This window comes from Scyliorhinus canicula, chromosome 16, assembly GCF_902713615.1.
Source record: "Scyliorhinus canicula chromosome 16, sScyCan1.1, whole genome shotgun sequence".
Taxonomy (NCBI): domain Eukaryota; kingdom Metazoa; phylum Chordata; class Chondrichthyes; order Carcharhiniformes; family Scyliorhinidae; genus Scyliorhinus; species Scyliorhinus canicula.
Window position 1 is genome coordinate 87,186,704 of NC_052161.1, and position 24,167 is coordinate 87,210,870.

The 24,167-nt window shown below is 48.9% G+C and overlaps 1 protein-coding gene across 8 annotated transcripts in view; it reads left to right on the forward strand.

Annotated features, from left to right (window-relative positions):
• LOC119950755 (forkhead box protein J3-like) overlaps positions 1–24,167 on the forward strand; it is a 63,781-nt gene that overhangs the window by 13,875 nt on the left and 25,739 nt on the right. For 6 of the 8 annotated variants that reach the window (XR_005457404.1, XM_038773474.1, XM_038773476.1 and 3 more), the window contains 3 exons: positions 1,863–1,946; positions 6,456–6,530; positions 8,694–8,852. Coding sequence is in view for 7 of the 8 variants with exons in the window: in XM_038773474.1 (XP_038629402.1) it covers positions 1,863–1,946; positions 6,456–6,530; positions 8,694–8,852 (318 nt within the window). In the remaining variant the exon portion in view is untranslated. The remainder of the gene's footprint in view (positions 1–1,862; positions 1,947–6,455; positions 6,531–8,693; positions 8,853–24,167) is intronic. The other 2 variants (XM_038773478.1, XM_038773479.1) reach the window with 2 other exon arrangements.

Below are 24,167 nucleotides of genomic sequence, written 5' to 3' on the forward strand. Positions count from 1 at the left end.
GGAGTGCTGCACTGTCAGAGGGTCAGTACTGAGGGAGTGCCGCACTGTCAGAAGGTCAGTACTAAGGGAGTGCTGCACTGTCAGAGGGTCAGTACTGAGGGAGTGCCGCACTGTTAGAGGGTTAGTACTGAGGGAGTGCAACACTGTCAGAGGGTCAGTACTGAGGGAATGCCGCACTGTCAGAGGGTCAGTACTGAGGGAGTGCTGCACTGTCGGAGGGTCAGTACTGAGGGAATGCCGCACTGTCAGAGGGTCAGTACTGAGGGAGTGCTGCACTGTCGGAGGGTCAGTACTGAGGGAATGCCGCACTGTCAGAGGGTCAGTACTGAGGGAATGCCGCACTGTAAGAGGGTCAGTACTGAGGGAGTGCTGCACTGTCAGAGGGTCAGTACTGAGGGAGTGCCGCACTGTAAGAGGGTCAGTACTGAGGGAATGCCGCATTGTCGGAGGGTCTGTGCTGAGGGAGTGCCGCACTGTCAGAGGGTCAGTACTGAAGGAGTGCCACACCGTTGGAGTGTCAGCATTGAGGGTGCTCCGCAATGTGGGAGGGACAGTACTGAGGGCACACTGCATGGTCGGAGACTCTGTGCTGAGAGTATGCTGCATTGTTGTAGGGTCAATGCTGATGGAGTGCTGCTCTGTCAGAAGGTCAGTACTTAGGGAGCGCCACACTGTCGGAGGGTCAGTGTTGAGGGAGTGCCGCACTGTCAGAAGGTCAGTACTTAGGGACTGCCGCACTGTCAGAGGGTCAGTACTGAGGGAGCGCCGCACTGTCAGAGGGTCAGTACTGAGGGAGTGCCGCACTGTCAGAGAGTCAGTGCTGAGGGAGTGCCACACTGTCGGAGGGTCAGTACTGAGGGAGTGCCACACTGTCGGAGGGTCAGTACTGAGGGAGTGCCACACTGTCGGAGGGTCAGTACTGAGGGAGTGCCACACTGTCAGAGGGTCAGTGCTGATGGAGTGCCGCACTGTCAGAGTCAGTACTGAGGGAGTGCCGCACTGTCAGAGAGTCAGTACTGAGGGAGTGCCACACTGTCAGAGGGTCAGTACTGAGGGAGTGCAGCACCATCAGAGGATCAGTGGTGTGGTCAATCTGCACTATCAGAGGGACCGTTCTGAGAGAGTGCCAATCTGCAAGAGGATGACTGCTGAGGGAGCGCCACACTGTCAGAGAGTCAGGACTGAGGGAGCGCCGCACTGTCAGAGGGTCAGTACTGAGGGTGTGCTGCACTGTCAGAGGGTCAGTACTGAGGGAGTGCTGCACTGTCAGAGGGTCAGTACTGAGGGAGTGCCACACTGTCGGAGGGTCAGTACTGAGGGAGCGCCGCACTGTCAGAGGGTCAGTACTGAGGGAGTGCCGCATTGTCAGAGGGTCAGTACTGAGGGAGCGCCGCACTGTCAGAGGGTCAGTACTGAGGGAGCGCTGCACTGTCGGAGGGTCAGTACTGAGGGAGTGCCACACTGTCAGATGGTTGGTACTGAGAGAGCGTCACACTGTCAGAGGGTCATTACAGAAGGAGCTCTGTACTTTTGGTGGGTCAGTGCGTAGTGAGCGACACACTGTCGGAAGGCCGGTACTGAGGGAAGGCCGCACAGTTGGAGTGTCAGCTTTGAGGGAGCTCCGCAATGTGGGAGGATCAGTACTGAGGGAGCTTCACAATGTCGGAAGGTCAGTGCTGAAGGAACGCCGCACTGTTGGAGGGTCAGTGCTGAGGGAATGCCGCACTGATGGAGGGTCAGTGCTGAGGGAGCACCGTGCCATTGGAGAGTCCGTGATGTGGGAAGTCTGCACTGTCGTAGGGTCAATGCAGAGGAGCGCTGCACTGAGGCACAAGTAACAAGTCACACCACTTTCCTTTTAGGGATCATATTGGCGAATGGAGGGAAATCTGGAAGAGGACGGATGCTCACATCGCGGTATCAAAAGATTGCATGAGGCGGAGGAGGTGAGGCAGTGTATTCAAGAAGCAATTTCACACTGCTCATTCTGAACAAAACTCACCAGCATTATGTACTGTGGGAGTTAATGGGAAGGGGTTTGGGTCCATTGGGATTGTGTACAGTGGGAGTTAATGGGAAAGGGTTTGGATCCATTGGGATTGTGCACAGTGGGAGGTAATGGGAAGGGGTTTGGGTCCATTGGGATTGTGCACAGTGGGAGGTAATGGGAAGGGGTTTGGGTCCATTGGGATTGTGTACAGTGGGAGTTAATGGGAAAGGGTTTGGGTCCATTGGGATTGTGTACAGTGGGAGTTAATGGGAAGGGGTTTGGGTCCATTGGGATTGTGTACAGTGGGAGTTAATTGGAAGGGGTTTGGGTCCATTGGGATTGTGTACAGTGGGAAAGAACAGGAAGGGATTTTGGTTCATTAGGATTGTGTACAATGGGAGTGAACGCGAAGAGTTTGGGATTGTGTACAGTGGGAGCTAATGGGAAGCGCTCTGGATCAAATGGGATTGTGTACAGTGGGAGTGAACAGGAAGGGGTTTGGGTCCATTGGGATTGTGTACAGTGGGAGTGAACAGGAAGGGGTTTGGGTCCATTGGGATTGTGTACAGTGGGGGTGAACGGGAAAGGGTTTGGGTCCATAGGGATTGTGCACAGTGGGATTGAAGGGGAAGGGTTTGGGTCCATAGGGATTGTGTACAATGGGAGTGAACGGGAAGGGGTTTGGGTCCATTGGGATTGTGTACAGTGGGAGTGAATGGGAAGCGGTTCGGATCCATTGGGATTGTGTACAGTGGAAGTGAACTGGAAGGGGCTCGGGTCCATTGGGATTGTGTACAGTGGGAGTGAATGGGAAGGGGTTTGGATCCATTGGGATTGTGTACAGTGGGAGTGAATGGGAAGCGGTTCGGATCCATTGGGATTGTGTATAGTGGGAGTGAACTGGAAGGGGTTCGGGTCCATTGGGATAGTGTACAGTGGGAGTGAATGGGAAGGGGTTTGGGTCCATTGGGATTGTGTACAGTGGGAGTGAATGGGAAGGAGTTTGGGTCCATTGGGATTGTGTACAGTGGGAGTGAATGGGAAGGGGTTTGGGTCCATTGGGATTGTGTACAGTGGGAGTGAATGGGAAGGGGTTTGGGTGCATTGGGATTGTGTACAGTGGGAGTGAATGGGAAGGGGTTTGGGTCCATTGGGATTGTGTACAGTGGGAGTGAATGGGAAAGGGTTTGGGTCCATTGGGATAGTGTACAATGGGAGTAAATTGGCAGGGGTTTGAGTCCATTGTGTTGTGTACAGTAGGAGTGAATGGGAAGTGGTTTGAGTCCATTAGGATGTATAGGATGGGAAAGGAAACTGCAGGGGATGGGTACAATCGAAATGTGGAGCTTATTCAAGGAACAGCTACTGCGTGTCCTTGATAAGTATGTACCTGTCAGGAGGGAGGAAGTGGTCGAGCAAGGGAACTGTGGTTTACTAAGGAAGTTGAAGCACTTGTCAAGAGGAAGAAGAAGGCTTATGTTAGGATGAGACATGAAGGCTCAGTTAGGGCACTTGAGAGTTACAAGATATCCAGGGAGGACCTAAAGGGAGAGTTAAGAAGAGCGAGGAGAAGACACGAAAAGTCGTTAGCGGATAGGATCAAGGAAAACCCTAAGGCTTTCTATAGGTATATCAGGAACAAAAGAATGACTAGAGTAAGATTAGGGCCAATCAAGCATAGTAGTGGAAAGTTGTGTGTGGAATCAGAGGAGATAGGGGAAGCGTTAAATGGATATTTTTCGTCAGTGTTTACACTGGAGAAAGACAATGTTGTCGAGGAGAACACTCGGGTACAGTCGACCAGGCTAGATGGGATTGAGGTTCACAAGGAGGAGGTGTTAGCAATTTTGGAAAGTGTAAAAATAGATAAGTCCCCTGGGCCAGATGGGATTTATCCTAGGATTCTTTGGGAAGCCAGGGAGGAGATTGCAAAGCCTTTGTCCTTGATCTTTATATCGTCTTTGTCGACAGGAATAGTGCCGGAAGACTGGAGGATAGTAAATGTTGTCCCCTTGTTCAAGAAGGGGAGTAGAGACAATCCTGGTAATTATAGACCTGTGAGCTTTACTTCGGTTGTGGGTAAAATGTTGGAAAAGGTTATAAGAGATAGGGTGTATAATTATCTTGAAAAGAACAAGTTGATTAGCGATAGTCAACACGGTTTTGTGGAGGGTAGGTCATGCCTCACAAACCTTATTGAGTTTTTTGAGAAGGTGACCAAACAGGTGGATGAGGGTAAAGCGGTTGATGTGGTGTATATGGATTTCAGTAAGGCGTTTGATAAGGTTCCCCACGGCAGGCTATTGCAGAAAATACGGAAGTATGGGATTGAAGGTGATTTAGTGGTTTGGATCAGTAATTGACTAGCTGAAAGAAAACAGAGGGTGGTGGTTGATGGCAAATGTTCATCCTGGAGTTCAGTTACTAGTGGTGTACCGCAAGGATCTGTTTTGGGGCCACTGCTGTTTGTCATTTTTATAAATGACCTGGAAGAGGGTGTAGAAGGATGGGTTAGTAAATTTACAGATGACACGAAGGTCGGTGGAGTTGTGGATAGTGCTGAAGGATGTTATAGGTTACAGAGGGACATAGATAAGCTGCAGAGCTGGGCTAAGAGGTGGCAGATGGAGTTTAATGCGGAAAAGTGTGAGGTGGTTCACTTTGGAAGGAGTACTGGGCTAATGGCAAGATTCTTGGTAGTGTAGATGAACAGAGGGATCTCGGCATCCAGGTACATAAATCCCTGAAAGTTGCCACCCAGGTTAATAGGGCTGTTAAGAAGGCCTAAGAAGGTTATGGTGTGCAGTAGGGGGATTGAGTTTCGGAGCCACGAGGTCATGCTGCAGCTGCACATAACTCTGGCGCGGCCGCTCCTGGAGTACTGCGTGCAGTTCTGGTCACCACATTATAGGAAGGATGTGGAAGCTTTGGAAAGGGTTCAGAGGAGATTTACTAGGATGTTGCCTGGTATGGAGGGAAGGTCTTACGAGGAAAGGCTCAGGGACTTGAAGTTGTTTTCGTTAGAGAGAAGAAGGCTGAGAGGTGACTTAATAGAGACATATAAGATAGTCAGAGGGTTAGATAGGGTGGACAGTGAGAGTCTTTTTCCTCGGATGGGGATGTCAAACACGAGGGGACACAGCTTTAAATTGAGGGGTGGTAGATATAGGACAGATGTCAGAGGCAGTTTCTTTACTCAGAGAGTAGTAGGGGTGTGGAACGCCCTGCCTGCAACAGTAGTAAACTCGCCAACTTTAAGGGCATTTAAGTGGTCACTGGATAGACATATGGATGAAAATGGAACAGTGTAGGTCAGATAGGCTTCAGATGGTTTCACAGGTCGGTGCAACATCGAGGGCCGAAGGGCCCGTACTGCGCTGTAATGTTTTATGTTCTATTGGGTTGTGTACCGTGGGAGTGGACGGGAAGTGGTTTGGGTCCATTGGGATTGTGTACAATGGGAGTGAATATGAAGGGGTTTGGGTCCATTGGGATTGTGTACAGTGGGACTGAATATGATGGGGTTTGGGTCCATTGGGATTGTGTACAGTGGGGGTGAATGGGAAGGGGTTTGGGTCCATTGGGATTGTGTACAGTGGGAGTGAATGGGAAGGGGTTCGGGTCCATTGGGAGTGTGTACAGTGGGACTGAATATGAAGGGGTTTGGGTCCATTGGGATTGTGTACAGTGGGAGTGAATGGGAAGGGGTTTGGGTCCATTGGGATTACGTACAGTGGGGGTGAATGGGAAGGGGGTTGGGTCCATTGGGACTGTGTACGGTGGGAATGAATATGATGGGGTTTGGGTCCATTGGGATTGTGTACAGTGGGAGTGAGCGGGCAGGGGTTTGGGTCCATTGGGATTGTGTACAGTGGGAATGAATATGAAGGGGGTTGGGTCCATTGGGATTGTGTACAGTGGGAGTGAACGGGAAGGGGTTTGGGTCCATTGGGATTGTGTACAGTGGGAGTGAACGGGAAGAGGTTTGGGTCCATTGGGATTGTGTACAGTGGGAGTGAACGGGAAACGGTTTGGGTCCATTGGGATTGTGTAGAGTGGGAGAAAATGGGAAGGGGTTTGGGTCCATTGGGATTGTGTACAGTGGGAGTGAACGGGAAGGGGTTTGGGTGCATTGGGATTGTGTACAGTGGGAGTGAATGGGAAGGGGTTTGGGTCCATTGGGATTGTGTACAGTGGGAGTGAACGGGAAGGGGTTTGGGTCCATTGGGATTGTGTACAGTGGGAGTGAACGGGAAGAGCTTTGGGTCCATTGGGATTGTGTATAGTGGGAATGAACGGGAAGGGGTTTGAGTCCATTGGGATTGTGTACAGTGTGTGTGAAGGGGAGAATGTTTGGCTTCATTGGGATTGGGAATGAACGTGAAGTGGTTTATGTCTGTTGGGATTATCTCTGCACTGGTCCCGGGATTGTTTGATGGTGATAATAATGTCTCTCTACCTCCAGTGGGAACACATGGCCAGTCTGTCTGCTGCTTCGGTCAATTCTAATGTCCCTGGCGACCGTTCTGGAGCATCTCAGGTACAGCTAGAAACAGGGTGACCTAAAAAAAAATCATATTGACAGTGCAATCTCTGGGGCAGTGCAGCGCTCCCTCAATACTGACCCTCCAACAGTGCGGCGCTCCCTCAATACTGACCCTCCAAAAGTGCGGCGCTCCCTCAAAACTGACTCTGCAACAGTCCGGCGTTCCTCAGTACTGACCCTCCGATGTGTGCCGCTCCCTCAATGCTGAACCTTTGACAGTGCAGCACTCTCTCAGTATTGACCCTCCGACAGTGGGGTAATCTCTCAGTACTGACCCCCTGACAGTATGGCACTCCCTCAGTACTGACCCTCTGACAGTATGGCACTCCCTCAGTACTGACCCTCTGACAGTATGGCACTCCCTCAGTACTGACCCTCTGACAGTGGGGTAATCCCTCAGTACTGACCCTCTGACAGTGCAGCATTCCCTCCGTACTAACCCTCTGACAATGCAGCACTCCCTCAGTACTGACCCTCTGACAGTGGGGTAATCCCTCAGTACTGACCCTCTGACAGTGCAGCACTCTCTCAGTACTGACCCTCTGACAGTGGGGTAATCCCTCAGTACTGACCCTCTGACAGTGCAGCACTCTCTCAGTACTGACCCTCCGACAGTGGGGTAATCCCTCAGTACTGACCCTCTGACAGTGCAGCACTCTCTCAGTACTGACCCTCTGACAGTGCAGCACTCCCTCAGTACTGATCCTCTGACAGTGCGGCACTCCCTCAGTACTGACCCTCTGACAGTGCGGCACTCCCTCAGTACTGACCCTCTGACGGTGCGGCACTCCCTCAGTACTGATCCTCTGACAGTGCAGCGCTCCCTCAGTACTGACCCTCTGACAGTGCAGCACTCCCTCAGTACTGACCCTCTGACAGTGCGGCGCTCCCTGAGTACTGACCCTCTGACAGTGCAGCGCTCCCGCAGTACTGACCCTCTGACAGTGCGGCGCTCCCTCAGTACTGACCCTCCGACAGTGCGGTAATCCCTCAGTACTGACCCTCTGACAGTGCAGCGCTCCCTCAGTACTGACCCTCTGACAATGCGGCACTTCCTCAGTACTGACCCTCTGACAGTGCGGTAATCCCTCAGTACTGACCCTATGACAGTGCGGCACTTCCTCAGTACTGACCCTCCGACAGTGCGGCATCACCTCAATACTGACCCTTTGACAGTGCAGCACACCCTCAGTACTGACCGTCTGACAGTGCAGCACTCCCTCAGTACTGACCCTATGACAGTGCGGCACTCCCGCAGTACTGACCCTCTGACAGTGCGGCACTCTCTCAGTACTGACCCTCTGACAGTGCAGTGCTCCCTCAGCACTGACCCTCTGACAGTGCAGCACTCCCTCAGTACTGACCCTCTGACAGTGCGTCACTCCCTCAGTACTGACCCTCTGACAGTGCGTCACTCCCTCAGTACTGACCCTCTGACAGTGCGTCACTCCCTCAGTACTGACCCTGTGACAGTGCTGCACTCCCTCTGTACTGACCCTCTGACAGTGCGGCGCTCCCTCAGTACTGACCCTCTGACAGTGCAGCACCCCTTCAGTACTGACCCTCTGACAGTGTGACACTCCCTCAGTACTGACCCTCTGACAGTGCGGCACTCCCTGAGCACTGACCCTCTGACAGTGCTTCACTCCCTCAGTACTGACCCTCTGACAGTGTGACATTCCCTCAGTACTGACCCTCTGAAAGTGCAGTACTCCCTCAGTACTGACCCTCCGACAGTGCGGCGCTCCCTCAGTACTGACAGTACAGCACTCCCTCAGTACTGACCCTCCGACAGTGCAGCACTCCCTCAGTACTGACCCTCTGAAAGTGCAGCACTCCCTCAGTACTGACCCTCTGACAGTGCAGCACTCCCTCAGTACTGACCCTCTGACAGTGCAGCACTCCCTCAGTACTGACCCTCTGACAGTGCGGCGCTCCCTCAGTACTGACCCTCTGACAGTGCGTCACTCCCTCAGTACTGAACTCTGACAGTGCTTCACTCCCTCAGTACTGACCCTCTGACAGTGCAACACTCCCTCAGTACTGACCCTCTGACAGTGCGGCACTCCCTCAGTACTGACCCTCTGACAGTGCGGCATTCCCTCGGGTTGGGAAATAAAATTTTATTTGTCAACTGGTTTCTTGAACTCTCTGCAGGTGTGCGTTACTTCTGCGCAAGATCTGCAAAGCAAGATCCCATCTGTAATTGTGTCCTCAGAAGGCGAGCAGGCATCGGGAAGTGGAGAGGTTTCCAGGACTGTACAGGTCAACACCCAGCATGTGCTCGATCGAGTCACACAGGCTCCTCCTCTCATAGTGAGTCCTCCCCTTTAACAGGAGTCCCTGAAGGAGAGAAAGAGAGAGAGACTCCCTCTGTAACAAGGGTCCCTGACAGTGAGAGAGAGAGAGTACCGCATTTATAGGGGTCCCTGGGAGAAAAAGAGAGAGAGACTTCCTCTTTAGCAGAGGCTCCTGTTATGCTCTTTGTTTGTGTTCTTTCAGGATGGTGAAGGTTGTAGTGCTAACAAAGAACAGGAAGCTGTGTTTAACAAACAAAGCTAATATACTACACTACACTGAAATAGATTCAAACATGTTACTAAGGAATTAGGAAAGTAAAGATTACACTGCAACCCTACTATTAGTTCAACTATCTCACAACTACTCTGCCTTGCTCTCTTCCACTCTCTCCATGTATCTTCATCTACTGAAGTCAAGGAGGCACGTGGGGCTGGATTCTCCGCAGCCCCGCACTGAAATCGTGTAGGTGCGGGAGCGGAGAATCAACTTTCGCTCCGAATTCGGTCCTGCCGCCGGTCCGGCGATTCTCCGGGATCCGTCCGGTCGAGTTCCCGACGGCGTGGAACTAACATGCTATGGCCGGTCGGGACTCTCGCGTGGTGGCTGCGGACCCAGTCTGCGGCCGCCCTAGCGGGAGGCGGGGGGGATCGTTACCGGGGGGAGAGGGCCTTATAGGCGGTTGGGGGACAGATTGGGTGTGTCGGATGCAAGGGCTCGTGGCCGTTCGGGGTGGCCTATAGCTTGCAGTTGCCTCCGCGGTCCCAGTCCGCCATGGCGCTTGGCGGGGCCGCAGGAGGCCGCCACCATGCACATGCGCAGACTCTAAACCGGAAGTGTAGGGGCCCGTATCTGCAGGTAAAGCTGCAAGAATCACTCTGGGTCCTTGCAGGTAAGTGAATCAACTCAAACATTCTTCAAGAATCTTCGGAATGAAACACCAACATTTATACGCCAGCGTGGGGACATAGACCCATTTTGGTAGAATCCAGCCCGTGATATTTATATGGTTGCTCTATAGCACCATCTAGTGACTAGAAGTGTAACATTACATTAATCCTTTATGTACTCCACTATATCCACATGTTGTGACACCCCCCTTTCTTTGAAAATTTTTAATCTGCATTCAAATATATATACAATGGGAATTGTACAAAAATAAACATAATTAGTTACACGAGTTAAATCAGTGTTTTATAGTTCAGAAATTGAGGCAATTCTTGATCTTGTTGATGTTCTCAATCCAACTGTCAGTGAGTCTTAATTTTCCGATTTCCGATTGGTATTTGCATCAGGAAATTGAGTGTCAGAAATGTGAAAAGTTAATGTTCTTTTCCTCGTGCTTGTGGTGTGAATGGTGTGGCTCGCTTGCCTGAAAAACCGGTTTGATTCTGGTCTTTGAGCAAGTACCAACTCTGCTAATTTGTTGGAATGATGCTTTTTTTCTGCTCTTTTTTTTCCTGGCATTATGAAAAATGAAATGAAAATCGCTTATTGTCACAAGTAGGCTTCAATGAAGTTACTGTGAAAAGCCCCTAGTCGCCACATTCCGGCGCCTGTCCGGGGAGGCTGTTACGGGAATCGAACCGTGCTGCTGGCCTGCTTGGTCTGCTTTAAAAGCCAGCGATTTAGCCTGGTGAGCTAAACCAGCCCCTAGCTAAACCAGCCCCTATTAGCACCATCATTCATGAACTTGGTGTGACCTCTACACACACATCTGTCTGTGCTATCATGAATGGTAGAGTTTCTTCAAACAATGTCTTGCAGTCCCTTGCTTGGTTGCTATCTGGATTGCTTTCCATACTGCATGGTTAGTTACTATCTGGATTGCTTTCCATACTGCATGGTTAGTTAAGTGTGACTGCAGGTCCCAACACTTGTGGTCATTGAATTGCAATGCATTGGTTAATTGTTCTTTGGTTTCAAAGTTGTACCTTTGTGCAAGTTCATTCTTCGTAGATGTCCTCTGTTGCCACTTTATTATCAAACCACAAGCAGCGAGTATGTTTCTTGTATTGACCAAATGACCACAGAACCAGTATGTTAGTTGAAAAGACATAAGACTTATCTCTCTGTGCAGTGATACACGCGGCTACGCATTAACTACACCTATTTACTTAACTTCTGGATGACCGGCTCTGTGCAGGTAGATAAGGCCTTTATCTGACTCCCTATGTGTGTCAGCTGGAAATCATCAGGTTCGTCTCGGCTGCGGTTCGTCTCTCTCAGGTGGCGACCGTGGGTCTTGAACTTGGCTGGTCGTTATGCTGCAGTTGGTGTGGCACAGGCCGATCCCAAAAGAGATCGATCCCTAGTGCGCAGGTCCTCTTATCCTTCTCCTCTCTTGCGCCCTTTTGGGCAGGGTTAACTCAGGATCCAATGGATCAATAGGGTCTCGATCACTCTGATCGATACTGGCCAATTAGGGGCGGGTATCTCGATAGCTGGGCGGGTCCCAGTCATTATTGTTCCAAGTGCGTAGGCCTTTCCAAATAAGGGGAGGTGGCACTGGGGAGTCTGCTACTGTTGTTATTTCTTAATGTGAGTCTGTTGTCCTGGGGAAATCGGTGATTGACCTTTAACATGTGCAAGTTTAAATTCAGTCTGATTTTCCTTTGCTCAATACACAGAGGCTGTGCACTGTCTGTGGCCTGACTTGACCACAATTCCCTTTATCCTTTGCGGGCGGCCATTTTAGATGGCCACGCCCCATAGTCCTCATCATCGGAGATAATATCGTCGCACTCATCATCAATATCATTGTTCTCGTGTCGCGTCTTTTTGTCCGACGTCACTTCGTCCAACGACACTTCGTCCACGTCTTTTGGTCCAACGTCTTTTTGTCCGCCCGTCTTTTGGTCCAACGTCACTTTGTCCAATTATCAACGTCACTTCGTCCAATTAACCAATTACAAATTAACTCCGTATAAAACCATTTAATTGATAAAATGCAAGTACAATACAGCAAGTGAATTTAATTGCTAAAATGCGAATTTAATTGCTAAAATGCAAGTAATTGATAAAATGCAAGTAAAATGCAAGTTGAAAAATGCAGTTAAAAAATCTAAAAATGCAGTTAAAAAATCTAAAAGTTTACTAATTACTAAAATTCCCAAAATTACTTAAAATTGATGTAAATTGTAAGCAACATTCCTCAAGAAATCAATTTTTATTGTAGAATCATATTCAACGACCAATCTTTTGAGGCGTTCAGTTATTTTCTTATATCGCGTACATGAAGTCGACTGATCTCCCCGAAGAATTTGAGCCTTTTTGCCTATTATGAACCCTTCCTCTTCCTTCAGAGTTTTGATTAACCTCCAGATATTCAAATGAGCTCCACCCGCCGAACGCTTTATCGCAGAATGAAACCCCTCAGCAGCATTATTTGTTCTCGGTAGATCTTGTAGAACACGCTGATTAACATTCCATACAGCTGTCGGGAATGTAAGTGTTTCTCTCCTTCGTCTGGCACCACGTCCTCTCACAATGCCTATGTAAGTCAAGTCGAAGTAAACGATGAATTCAGCAGGTATATCTTCATCGTCTATCAAATCTTCATAAGCCTCTTCGACATCTTCAACGGGGAGGAAAGCTAATGCTGAAAAACATCGAATTTTAAAACAGAATTCAGAGTCTGTATTGTATTTTTCTTTGAGGCCTAAATCGGTAATTTTTTGAAACACAGATTGGCTCAAATGAAACAAACATGCCACGACAGATGAATTAAGGAATGATGAATTAATTGCCTTGTGAACTGCAACTTCGAAATCTGCCATGATATCAATCGGATCTGCATTAGGTTGCATAATTTTCAATTGGTCAAAGAATAATTCGTACGTCTGCTTTCTTTTATTCGGCAGTAATGCAAAGACCCGTGGAAAACTGCTTCCTTTAACTTGTACATGAATGCAGAACAGTTGAAACCACTGTTGTGGCACAATCTTGAATGTCCCATCGCATGCCCAATGACGATATGATGCTAAATCCTGAAGAGCACTTTCTGATGCGAATACTAGTAAGCGCTGTTGATCCTCGGCGCCCGAATCGTATCTCAGAAACTGTTCGCCATTGTCAAGTTTACAATATTTGTCAGGTATTTCAAAACCGTGTCTAGCCGCTGGATTAGCGGGAAATCCAGAATTTCTTTGCCGGCACCTTTGAATAGTCCTTGAGACGACGGGCAACCTAGGGAGTTGAGAGCAGGTATTTTCTGATAGCTGCGTAAACTTGGCTGCTAGTATGCTACGTGAACTTGCTGCTATGTTTTCCACTGCTTCATGCTTCATTTCTGCAACTGCTTTTCTAGCATTTAACGAATCAACATCAGCTGGATGAAGGTGCTCATTAGAGAAATAAATAATTTTCGGCTCATTGTTTTCCGTTACCGTGTGAATCCGCACTGAACATAGCCTTCTTTTCTCACATCTCCAGTATTCTTTTCCTAGGTTTGGACTGCTCGAATGAAAATCGTAGATATAGTTATTTCCAGCAGCTACCTTCCTTTTACTCTTCGTTGACACAATGAACTTTGCCGTTTCGGGATGGGCGAATTAAGAAAGAGAACGATAATATCTATCCTTTAACGAGGCTCGTTAAAGGAAAGAGAACGATAATAACTATCCTTTAATGAGGCTCGTTAAAGGAAAGAGACCGGTAATAAAAATCCTTTATTGCGTATTATATCTTGCTATGTGCATTAGAGAAGATTTCTATTTACAAAAAGTTAATGTGGGGAGTGGAGTGGAGTGCTACTAAGCAAGTTACAAAAAGTCAAGTTACAAAAAGTCTTTGACAAAAAAAATCATCCGACAAAAAAACGTAACAAGTCACAAAAAGTCTTTGACGAAAAAAATCATGGGACAAAAAGACGTTGGACCAAAAGACGTGCGGACAAAAAGACGTTGGACCAAAAGACGTGGACGAAGTGTCGTTGGACGAAATGACGTCGGACGAAAAGACATAGCACCCATTGTTCTCATCATCATAATCTTCCGTGACGTATAACATTGCTTGTGGGCGTATGTGTTCATGCTGGAAATTACCTATTTTAAAATCCAACAGGCTTGTTTCGAATCACTAGCTTTCGGAGTGCAGCTCCTTCCATAGGTGAATGAAGAGTTGACTTCCACAAGCACACATATCGGCAAATTCATTCATCTGAGGAAGGAGCTGCACTCCAAAAGCTAATGATTCAAAACAAACTTGTTGGACTTTAACCTGGTGTTGTAACTGTGCCCACCCCAGTCCTACGCTGGCATCTCCACATCGTTATTTTTAAACCAGCAGCGAATCTTGCTGCAGAGCTTCTATCTAACACTCCATGCTTCGGAACCTCTGGGGAGTGAAGAAGTTGAAGAAAGAGTCATTCAGTACAGTTTCCATGACTGCTTTATGAGTAGGCCGACCCTCCTGTGACTGCTTCAGTCTCATGGTTTTCACTGTGACATTTTTCCATTCTCCCAGTGGATGTGGCATCCTGTGCATCCTGCGATTGTAAATGTGAAGAAGCCTGACCCACCAGGCCGGTACTCCATCCGGTATGATTTTATGAGCACCTCATTCGTGAATTTCCCATTCAACTCTAACTTGAACTCCAGAGGAAAGTTCATTGGCTTTCCGGGATCCGAATGTCCTGTACATGCTTTAAAATGGCCTCACCATGCTCCTGTATCACGTGACTGAGCATATCCTCACCTTCAAAGACCACGAACCAGTGTCCTTCTGATCCTCCATCTCAGTCTCTGCTTGATTTTCCTTCACTTTCACTATCACTCGTATCTCATTGGATAATTGCATCACTGTATTTGACTGCGAGTCAGTGTAATGTTTTGTCGGCTCGCTGACTGGGACGAACAACCGTACCACTAGGTTCAGGGTCTCACACACATCGCCACTAGGATAGACTCACGTTTCGTGTCCACAATGGAGAAAGGTACGGCGTCTCTTCTGTTATAGAACATAGAACAATACAGCACAGTACTACCGTAATCCATGTACCTATCCAATAGCCGCTTGAAGGTCCCTAATCTTTCCGACTCAACTACTTCCACAGGCAGTGCATTCCATGCCCCCACTACTCTCTGGGTAAAGAACCTACCTCTGACATCTCCCCTATATCTTCCACCATTCACCTTAAATTTATGTCCCCTTGTAATGGTTTGTTCCACCCGGGGAAAAAGTCTCTGACTGTCTACTCTATCTATTCCCCTGATCATCTTATGAACCTCTATCAAATCGCCCCTCGTCCTTCTCCGTTCTAATAAGAAAAGGCCTAGCACCCTCAACCTTTCCTCGTAAGACCTACTCTCCATTCCAGGCAACATCCTGGTAAATCTCCTTTGCACCTTTTCCAAAGCTTCCATATCCTTCCTAAAATGTGGCGACCAGAACTGCACACAGTACTCCAAATGTGGTCTCACCAGGGTCATGTACAGCTGCATCATCACCTCACGGCTCTTAAATTCAATCCCTCTGCTATTGAACGCTAGCACACCATAGGCCTTCTTCACAGCTCTATCCACTTGAGTGGCAACTTTCAAAGATATATGAAGAAAGACCCCAAGATCTCTCTGCTCCTCCACATTGCCAAGAACCCTACCGTTAACCCTGTATTCCGCATTCATATTTGTCCTTCCAAAATGGACAACCTCACACTTGTCAGGGTTAAACTCCATCTTCCACATCTCAGCCCAGCTCTGCATCCTATCTATGTCCCTTTGCTGCCGACAACAGCCTCACTATCCACAACTCCACCAATCTTCGTATCGTCTGCAAATGTACTGACCCACCCTTCAACTCCCTCATCCAAGTCATTAATGAAAATCACAAACAGCAGAGGACCCAGAACTGATCCCTGCGGTACACCACTGGTAACTGGGCTCCAGGCTGAATATTTGCCACCCAACGTCTCAAACTCATTCCCACTGTAGTCGACCAGCATCCTCGGCCAGGTTGCGACTTTTGGTGGTACTCGCAGGCCGTGCAAATCGCCCACCTGAATAGGTTTGCCTTCGCTCCCGTCTCGAGTTCACATTTTATCAGTGTGTCATTTAACATCACTGAAATGGTCCATCTCTTTTCGAGGTATCAGCTAGATTAGCGCTGTTGTTCCAACTGGTCATTAAAACTTCTTCATTTGTATTCGGACTCATCATGTCCTTGGTTGAGATTAGATCAATGTAAAATAATTCATCAAGTGTCATCTCATCAACTGCATCGATTGGCCCTATTTGGTCCACTGTAGGAGGCGCAAAACATGATTTTGCAAAATGATTACATAGCCAGACCAAGAAAATTGTTTCCAAAGGCCGAACATTGACGTGGGCCATGTCGGTTGCCACATTACTGGCACAAGATGGCGCTCCTGTCTGCCACTTAAAATGGCCGCTTGCACTGAGACCAAGTTTCGTATTGACCTGCGTCACTGACCACACTGTCGTCTTCCATGTTGCTGCCAATATGTTTCAGAATGAACGTACTGATTTGCTGTGCAGCCAACTCACTCGAATGGCAAATCTTTATTGCATTTTTCTAATTTCAGGTCTTTCACGGAGATTATCATTCGATATGCCAAACACTATTTGGCCGCGTATCATCGCTGATTTAAGATCATTGAAATTGCAGGACTGGGTTTTCAGCCTCAAGTCGGTTACAAAACTGTCGAAATATTTGCCTGGTTTAGAACATAGAACATAGAACAGTACAGCACAGAACAGGCCCTTCGGCCCTCGATGTTGTGCCGAGCCATGATCACCCTACTCAAACCCACGTATCCACCCTATACCCATAACCCAACAACCCCCCCCCTTAACCTTACTTTTTAGGACACTACGGGCAATTTATCATGGCCAATCCACCTAACCCGCACATCTTTGGACTGTGGGAGGAAACCGGAGCACCCGGAGGAAACCCACGCACACACGGGGAGGACGTGCAGACTCTGCACAGGCAGTGACCCAGCCGGGATTCGAACCTGGGATCCTGGAGCTGTGAAGCACCATGCTACAGTGCTGCCCGTTTCTGGGTACTTGTATGAAAAATGTACCTTTCAAATGTTTTATTGTTTTCCGGAGAGCATTGCCGATCGAAGTACTTTACCACTTCATCGTATCTCTTGCTCTCCAATTTGCTATCAAAAGCGAAGGTATTACAGATTTCAATTGCTTGTGGACCCTCCACCGTGAGCAGCAACACTATTCACCTTTCATCAGCCTGTACCTGCAGGCCAAGGGCTGAGACATAGAGTTTAAACTGCTGTTTGAACACACACCAGTTTACATCTATGTTATCCGAGACTTGAAGCTGGTGGTTGCCTTTAAACTTTCCATCTCGAACTTCACCGTTGTTTGTTGGGTTGAGTCACCAATGGCCATTGTTCATTAGGTGTGTGGAAGAACCTTCTCTTTTCTTCTGTTCTTCGGTCATTTTCACTTCATTTTTTTCTGATGTCACCATCAAATCAACACTCCTGCTAGCATGTTGTGTTCGGTGACCTTGGACTGGATTCTCCGATTTGAGGCTATGTCCCCACGCCGGTGTGGGAACGGCAGCGTTTTAAGCCCGCCAAAATCACGCCAAACGGCCCCCAATCCACCCGGCTCCAGCTGCCGAAACATCCCAGAGAATTGCCGGGTCCGTGGCCGCGCTTGAGCACAGCGGCAGCACGGTAGCATAGTGGTTAGCACAAATGCTTCACAGCTCTAGGGTCCCAGGTTCGATTCCCGGCTTGGGTCACTGTCTGTGCGGAGTCTGCACGTTCTCCCCGTGTGTGCGTGGGTTTCCTCCGGGTGCTCCGGTTTCCTCCCACAGTCCAAAGATGTGCAGGTTAGGTGGATTGGCCATGGTAAATTGACCTTAGGGTCCAAATTGCCCTTAGTGTTGGGTGGGGTTACTGGGTTATGGGGATAGGGTGGAGGTAGGGTGCTCTTTCTAAGAGTCGGTGCAGACTTGGCCTCCTTCTGCACTGTAAATTCTATGAGCTACTATGACAGCCTGCAGCGGCCGCGCCATGCAATGTGGCGGTGGCCGCTCGCGGACCCGCTCTGCGAAATAGTGCCCTCCCTCCGACCGGCTCACGAGCCCCGGACAGTGCCCCCAGCCCGTGATAAAGTCCCTCCTGCCCTCCCCCGACTGTCATGCCGCGAGCCTGAGTCCGCAGCTGCCATTCCGAGTTCCCGACGGATGGGACCATGAGAGACCCACGCCGTCGGGAACTTGGCCAGTCGGGAGCAGAGCATCGGGGTGGGGGGGACAGCCTCAGGCAATATCAGGGGTGAGCGTCAAGAAAGCGGCGCCGTCCCCGATTTGGTCGGGAACTGTGATTCTCCGGCTGATTGCCAAACGTGATTTCGGTGTCGGCGACCAGAGATTCCTGCACCTTGTCTTTGCAATGATTCATACAGGACTGCTGGTGACTTATTGATGCGCTAACAATTGCACACAGAAACTCGAAACGGTAGAAAAAGAGGCTTTATTACCGTGAGATGTTATTCCCTCAACTGCAGCTGTAGAATGGCAGCTCAGGAGAGCTTATGAATATTTATACTGCTCCCTGTGGGCAGAGCTAGCCGGCAGGGCTTACCAGCAAACCTGTAATAGCAGGTACTGCTGTTCATCCCCTATTAGAGGCACACACATATATATACAGTGGTGGATCACCACACTTAACTAGAATGGCGATTTATTAATGGACACGTGATGCTGCACAGACTAAGTTATTGATTGAATTACATAGACTCTCCTGGAACTACCCTTATGTGCGATTGACCTGGTGTACGCCGTACAACCTTCTTGTGAGAGCCGGATGTCACATGACTACTGTCTGACACCACCTGCTGGTGGGAGGTCGCATTGCTGAATGATTACAGGCATATCACCACAGAAGGGAGGAGGTGCTGTAAGTGGGTTGGGGGGGGGGGGGGGATGTGGGGGGGGGGGGGGGGGATGTGGGGGATCCACAAGCTCACTTAGACACCCTTTCAAAATGGCGGCCCGATCTTTGAGTTCAGCTTCCCGATGCTGAAAAGAATTCTAAGTGTGGGCTAAACCGGTGAGAAATGCCTCAGGGCCCCCAAAAAGTCACTACGTGTCATCGAACAGCGGTGTGGAACTCGCCAGCAGAGCCGGCGGGAAACTTCCTGAAAAACCCGCCACAAATTAGCTGAGAAATGTTTTGGGAGAATCGCTCCCTCCCTCTGTAATAAGGGTCCCTGACACAGAGAGAGATTCCGTCTTTAATGGGTGTTGTGTTCTGTGGTCTCACCGTTGACAAAGATACACATAGAACATATATGTGATTAACTGGAACGATGTTTTATTGTTAAACATGTGTAAAGATAATTCACAGATTTATATACAGACAAAGTTACCCCGAATTCCTCAGGACTACCCTGTTGTACGCCCTATTACCAACTGGCGGGTCACTCCAGTCACGTGATGGATGTCTGACGCCACCAGCTGGCCAGAGGTCATAATGATCACATCTACTGATATGCAACTTTATACATTTATACAACTAGAGGGTGATACGGTAGCACAGTGTTTAGCACTGTTGCTTCAAAGCACACGGGACCCAGGTTCGATTCCGGGCTTGGATCATTGTCTGTGCGGAGTCTGCACGTTCTCCCCATGTCTGCGTGGGTTTCCTCCGGGTGCTCCGGTTTCAGCCCACAAGTCCCAAAAGACGTACTTGTTAGGTGAATTGGACATTCTGAATTCTCCCTCTGTGTACCCGAACAGGTGGCGGAGTGTGGCGACTAGGGGCTTTTCACAGTAACTTCATTGCAGTGTTAAAGTAAGCCTACTTGTGACGCGATTATACATTTATGTGTGGATGCATATCACCACATCCCCCTTCCTCTGGAGGCATTGATATTTACAAACATAACATTTTTTGTTAGCAACATGATATGCCTGATGGTTTTAAACATACGCTGTACACATTTTGTTACAAGTTCAGTCTGTCAGGCTTGCGCTGTAATCTGGTCAACCTCCTGATTGATGGGTAAATCGGTGAACGTGTACCACCTTCATCTGGAGCTGGTGTTCCTGTTCATTCCCTATTCACTGCTGCGGATATGTCGTTCATCACTGGCTCTGTTGGGTGGTCTGTGTCCTCTTTAAGTTTGGGATTGTGCCCCAGCTCTTCTGCTGGACTCAGCACGAAAGGCTGTTGCACTTTCAGTAACGCTCTTCGGTTCCTTCACAAGACTGAACCATCCTCAGTGATCACCAGAAACGATGGTGGACAGGCCTGTTGCAAAACCTTTGCCAGTTTTACCCATGCATTGCCGTTGGGATCCTCGAGTCTGATGGTGTCCCCTGGCAGTAGTGGCTGGAGCTTCCTTGTCAACCTATCATAAACCTGTTTGTGCCTCCTCTCTTGAAAAAACAATTTCTTCTTCCGGTGTTGATCTACGGGGGGAACCACCATGGAAGACAGGGTTGCCCGTAGCTGTCTATTCATCAACAGCTGTGCTGGTGATAGTCCATTTACAAGTGCCGCCCAACAATAGCTCAGCAACGCCAAATAGATATCTTCCCAGCTCTCAAGGGCCTTCTTCAGCAACTGCTTCATGATGTGTACACCATTTTCCACCTTCCCGTCTACCCATTCGATTGGGGATATAGAGGGCTAGAGGTGATGTGCCTAAATACAGAGTGATGGGCAAATTCAGTCCATTCGTGATTTTTGAAACAAGGCCCATTGTCCGACATGACAATAGATAGTGTACTATGTTGGGCAAAAATCGCTTTGGCATGTGGTATGAGCAGTCCAGTTCGCCAACTATGCAACCTCTGGATAGTCAATAACTACCAAGGTGTCTCTCCCATTGAAGTGGAACAAGTCCATGCTCACTTTCTGCCCGTGGCCTTGTAATAATGTCACCCACATGCCTCGGCTCTTTGATTTGCTCGCAACAGAATTTCTGACACGTGTCACATGGTCGATCATACCCGCAATGTGATATCTTCCTGGCTCTGCGCTTACACTTCTCAATGCCCAGGTGCCCTTCAGGAAGCTTCTTAAGCATAAGCGGCCTCAGGGAATGCGGGATGACAATTTTGTGCTGCCGCAGGAGGAGACCTTTCCCCTCACTGAGTTCTGACTGTGCGTTGTAGTATCTGTTAGACGTTTTGCTGCTGTTGTATAAAGAGTCAAAGGTACTGCTCCTTTTACAAACACCTTTATTTCACTTTAACGGACTCTGCACAAAACTCTATCTTCGCATCACCTGACACAAAGGCCACCTGAAGCCTCTTTACATATCAGTGTCAATTATTGGATACTTAACATAAATGAGACAACTAATTGGAATGCCTCTTAACCCATTACTTAACAGTATCCAGAGCAGGAACCTTTAGCCCAAGCCTCTCTGAGATATTTGACTACCTTTTGCAGGACTGCGTCCTTGGCTGTTTCTGCCTTTAACAGGCACAATTTCCCATCGGAGACCGGAAGCGATGCAGCGACGAGATTGACATGAAGTTGGACCTTCTCATCAAGCAGGTGTTGATGCCTGTGGCTCGAGAGAGCTCGTCAGTTACTGCCAAGTACTTGCCTGGCATATAGATGTGGTCACTGATGGAGAGACGAAGCGAGACTCCCTCTTTAACAGTGGTCACTGATGGAGAGACGAAGGGAGACTCCCTCTTTAACAGTGGTCACTGATGGAGAGACGAAGGGAGACTCCCTCTTTAACAGTGGTCACTGATGGAGAGACGAAGGGAGACTCCTGTGTTAACAGGATCCCTGATGGAGAGAGAGTTCCACTTTAATAAGTCCCTGATGGAGAGAGACTTCCTCTTTGACAAGGGTCCCCGATGGAGAGAGAGAACAAAGGACAATACGGCACAGTAACAGGCCCTTCGGCCCTCCAAGCCTGTACTTGTCATGATACCAACCTTTTCCAAAACCCTCAGCACTTCCTTGTGCCGTATCCCTCTATACCCATCCTATCTATGTGTTTGCCATGATGCCTTTTGAACGCTGTTAATGTATCTGTTTCCACAACCTCCCCTGGCAACGTGTTCCAGGAACTCACCACCCTCTGTGTAAAAGAACTGTCTCGCACATCTATAAATTTTACCCATGGTCCTTAAACCTATGCCCCCTGGTGACTGACCCCTCCACCCTGGGAAAGAGTGCCTGCCCATCCACTCTATCCATGCGCCTCATAATCTTGCAGACATCTATCAGGTCATCCCTCAATCTCAGTCTTTCTAATGAAAATAGTCCGAGTCTATTCAGCCTCTCCACATAGCTAATACCTTCCAGACCAGGTAAACCTCCTCTGCACCCTCTCCAAAGCCTCCACATCTTTCTGGCAGTGTGGCGCAGAATTGTGCACAATATTCCAAGGGCGGCCTTACCAAGGTTCTGTACAGCTGCAGCATGACTTGCCAGTTTTATACTCAATTACCCTTCCAATGAAGGCAAGCATTCCATACGCTTGCTTGACTATCTTTCCACTTGTATTGCCACCTTCAAAGATCTGTGGACATGCACGCACAGGTCTCTCTGACTTTCTATATTCCGAAGAGTTTGCGGTATATTTACGGAATATTTCACATTTACAGTATTTTTTCCCTATTATGTTAGACCTACCAAAATGCGGGAGATAGAGAGAGATTGCCTCATTAACAGAGGTCCTGACAGACAGAGAGAGACTCCCTCTTTAACAGGGGTACCTGACAAAAAGAGAGAGAGAGAGACTCCCTCTTTGACAGGGGTACCTGACGGAGGGAGTGAGTGAAAATCCTTCTTGAAGAAGGATTCCTGACATAGAGAGAGAGAGAGAGAGACTCCCTCTTTAACAGGGGTCCCTGCCAGAGAGAGACAGAGAGAGAGACTCCCTCTTTAACAGGGGTCCCTGACAGAGAGAGAGAGAGAGAGAGACTCCCTCTTTAACAGGGGTCCCTGACACAGAGAGAGAGAGAGAGACTCCCTCTTTAACAGGGGTCCCTGACACAGAGAGAGAATGAGAGAGAGAGACTCCCTCTTTAACAGGGGTCCCTGACACAGAGAGAGAGAGAGAGAGACTCCCTCTTTAACAGGGGTCCCTGACACAGAGAGAGAGACTCCCTCTGTAACAGGGTCCCTGACACAGAGAGGGAGAAAGAGAGACTCCCTCTTTAACAGGGGTCCCTGACACAGAGAGAGAGACTCCCTCTGTAACAGGGTCCCTGACACAGAGAGGGAGAGAGAGAGAGACCCCCTCTGTCACAGGGGTCCCTGACAGGGAGGGAGAGAGAGAGAGAGACTCCCTCTTTAACAGGGGTCCCTGACACAGAGAGAGAGAGACTCCCTCTTTAACAGGGGTCCCTGACACAGAGAGAGAGACTCCCTCTGTAACAGGGTCCCTGACACAGAGAGAGAGAGACTCCCTCTTTAACAGGGGTCCCTGACACAGAGAGAGAGAGAGAGAGAGAGAGACTCCCTCTTTAACAGGGGTCCCTGACAGAGACAGAGAGAGAGACTCCCTCTTTAACAGGGGTCCCTGACAGAGAGAGAGAGAGAGAGAGACTCCCTCTTTAACAGGGGTCCCTGACACAGAGAGAGAGAGAGAGAGACTCCCTCTTTAACAGGGGTCCCTGACACAGAGAGAGAGAGAGAGAGAGAGAGAGAGAGACTCCCTCTTTAACAGGGGTCCCTGACAGAGAGAGAGAGAGAGATTCCCTCTTTAACAGGGGTCCCTGACAGAGAGAGAGACTCCCTCTTTAACAAGGATCCTTGACAGAGAGTGAGGCTTCCTCTTTAAGAGGGGTCCCTGACAGGGATAGAGAGAGACTCCCTCTTTAACAAGTAACAAGGGTCCCTTGCAGTGATATCATGGTTGTGTTGTAGTTCACCGATTGATCACTAGGAGTGTCACTAGTGTATAAGTGAATGTTAGAGTCAGGTGACCCCTCAGACTGGCTGGAGGAATTTGGAGAGAGAGGTTGCTTCTGCTTGATATCATTACACAGTTAATGTTAATAAGTCGTTTAAAGTTATAGCTACTAGTGTTCTTGTAATGAATGAGGCCATCCGACAAAAACATTACATCCCTGACAGGAGTCCCTTACAGAGAGAGAGAGAGAGACTCCCTCTTTAACAGGGGTCCCTGACACAGAGAGAGAGAGAGAGAGAGACTCCCTCTTTAACAGGGGTCCCTGACACAGGGAGAGAGAGAGAGACTCCCTCTGTAACAGGGGTCCCTGACAGAGAGAGAGAGGGAGCGAAAGACGTTCTTTAACAGGGGTCCCTGACACAAAGATCGAGAGTGACCGACTCCTTCTTTAACAGGGATCCCTGACAGAGAGAGAGAGAGACTCCCTCTGTAACAGGAG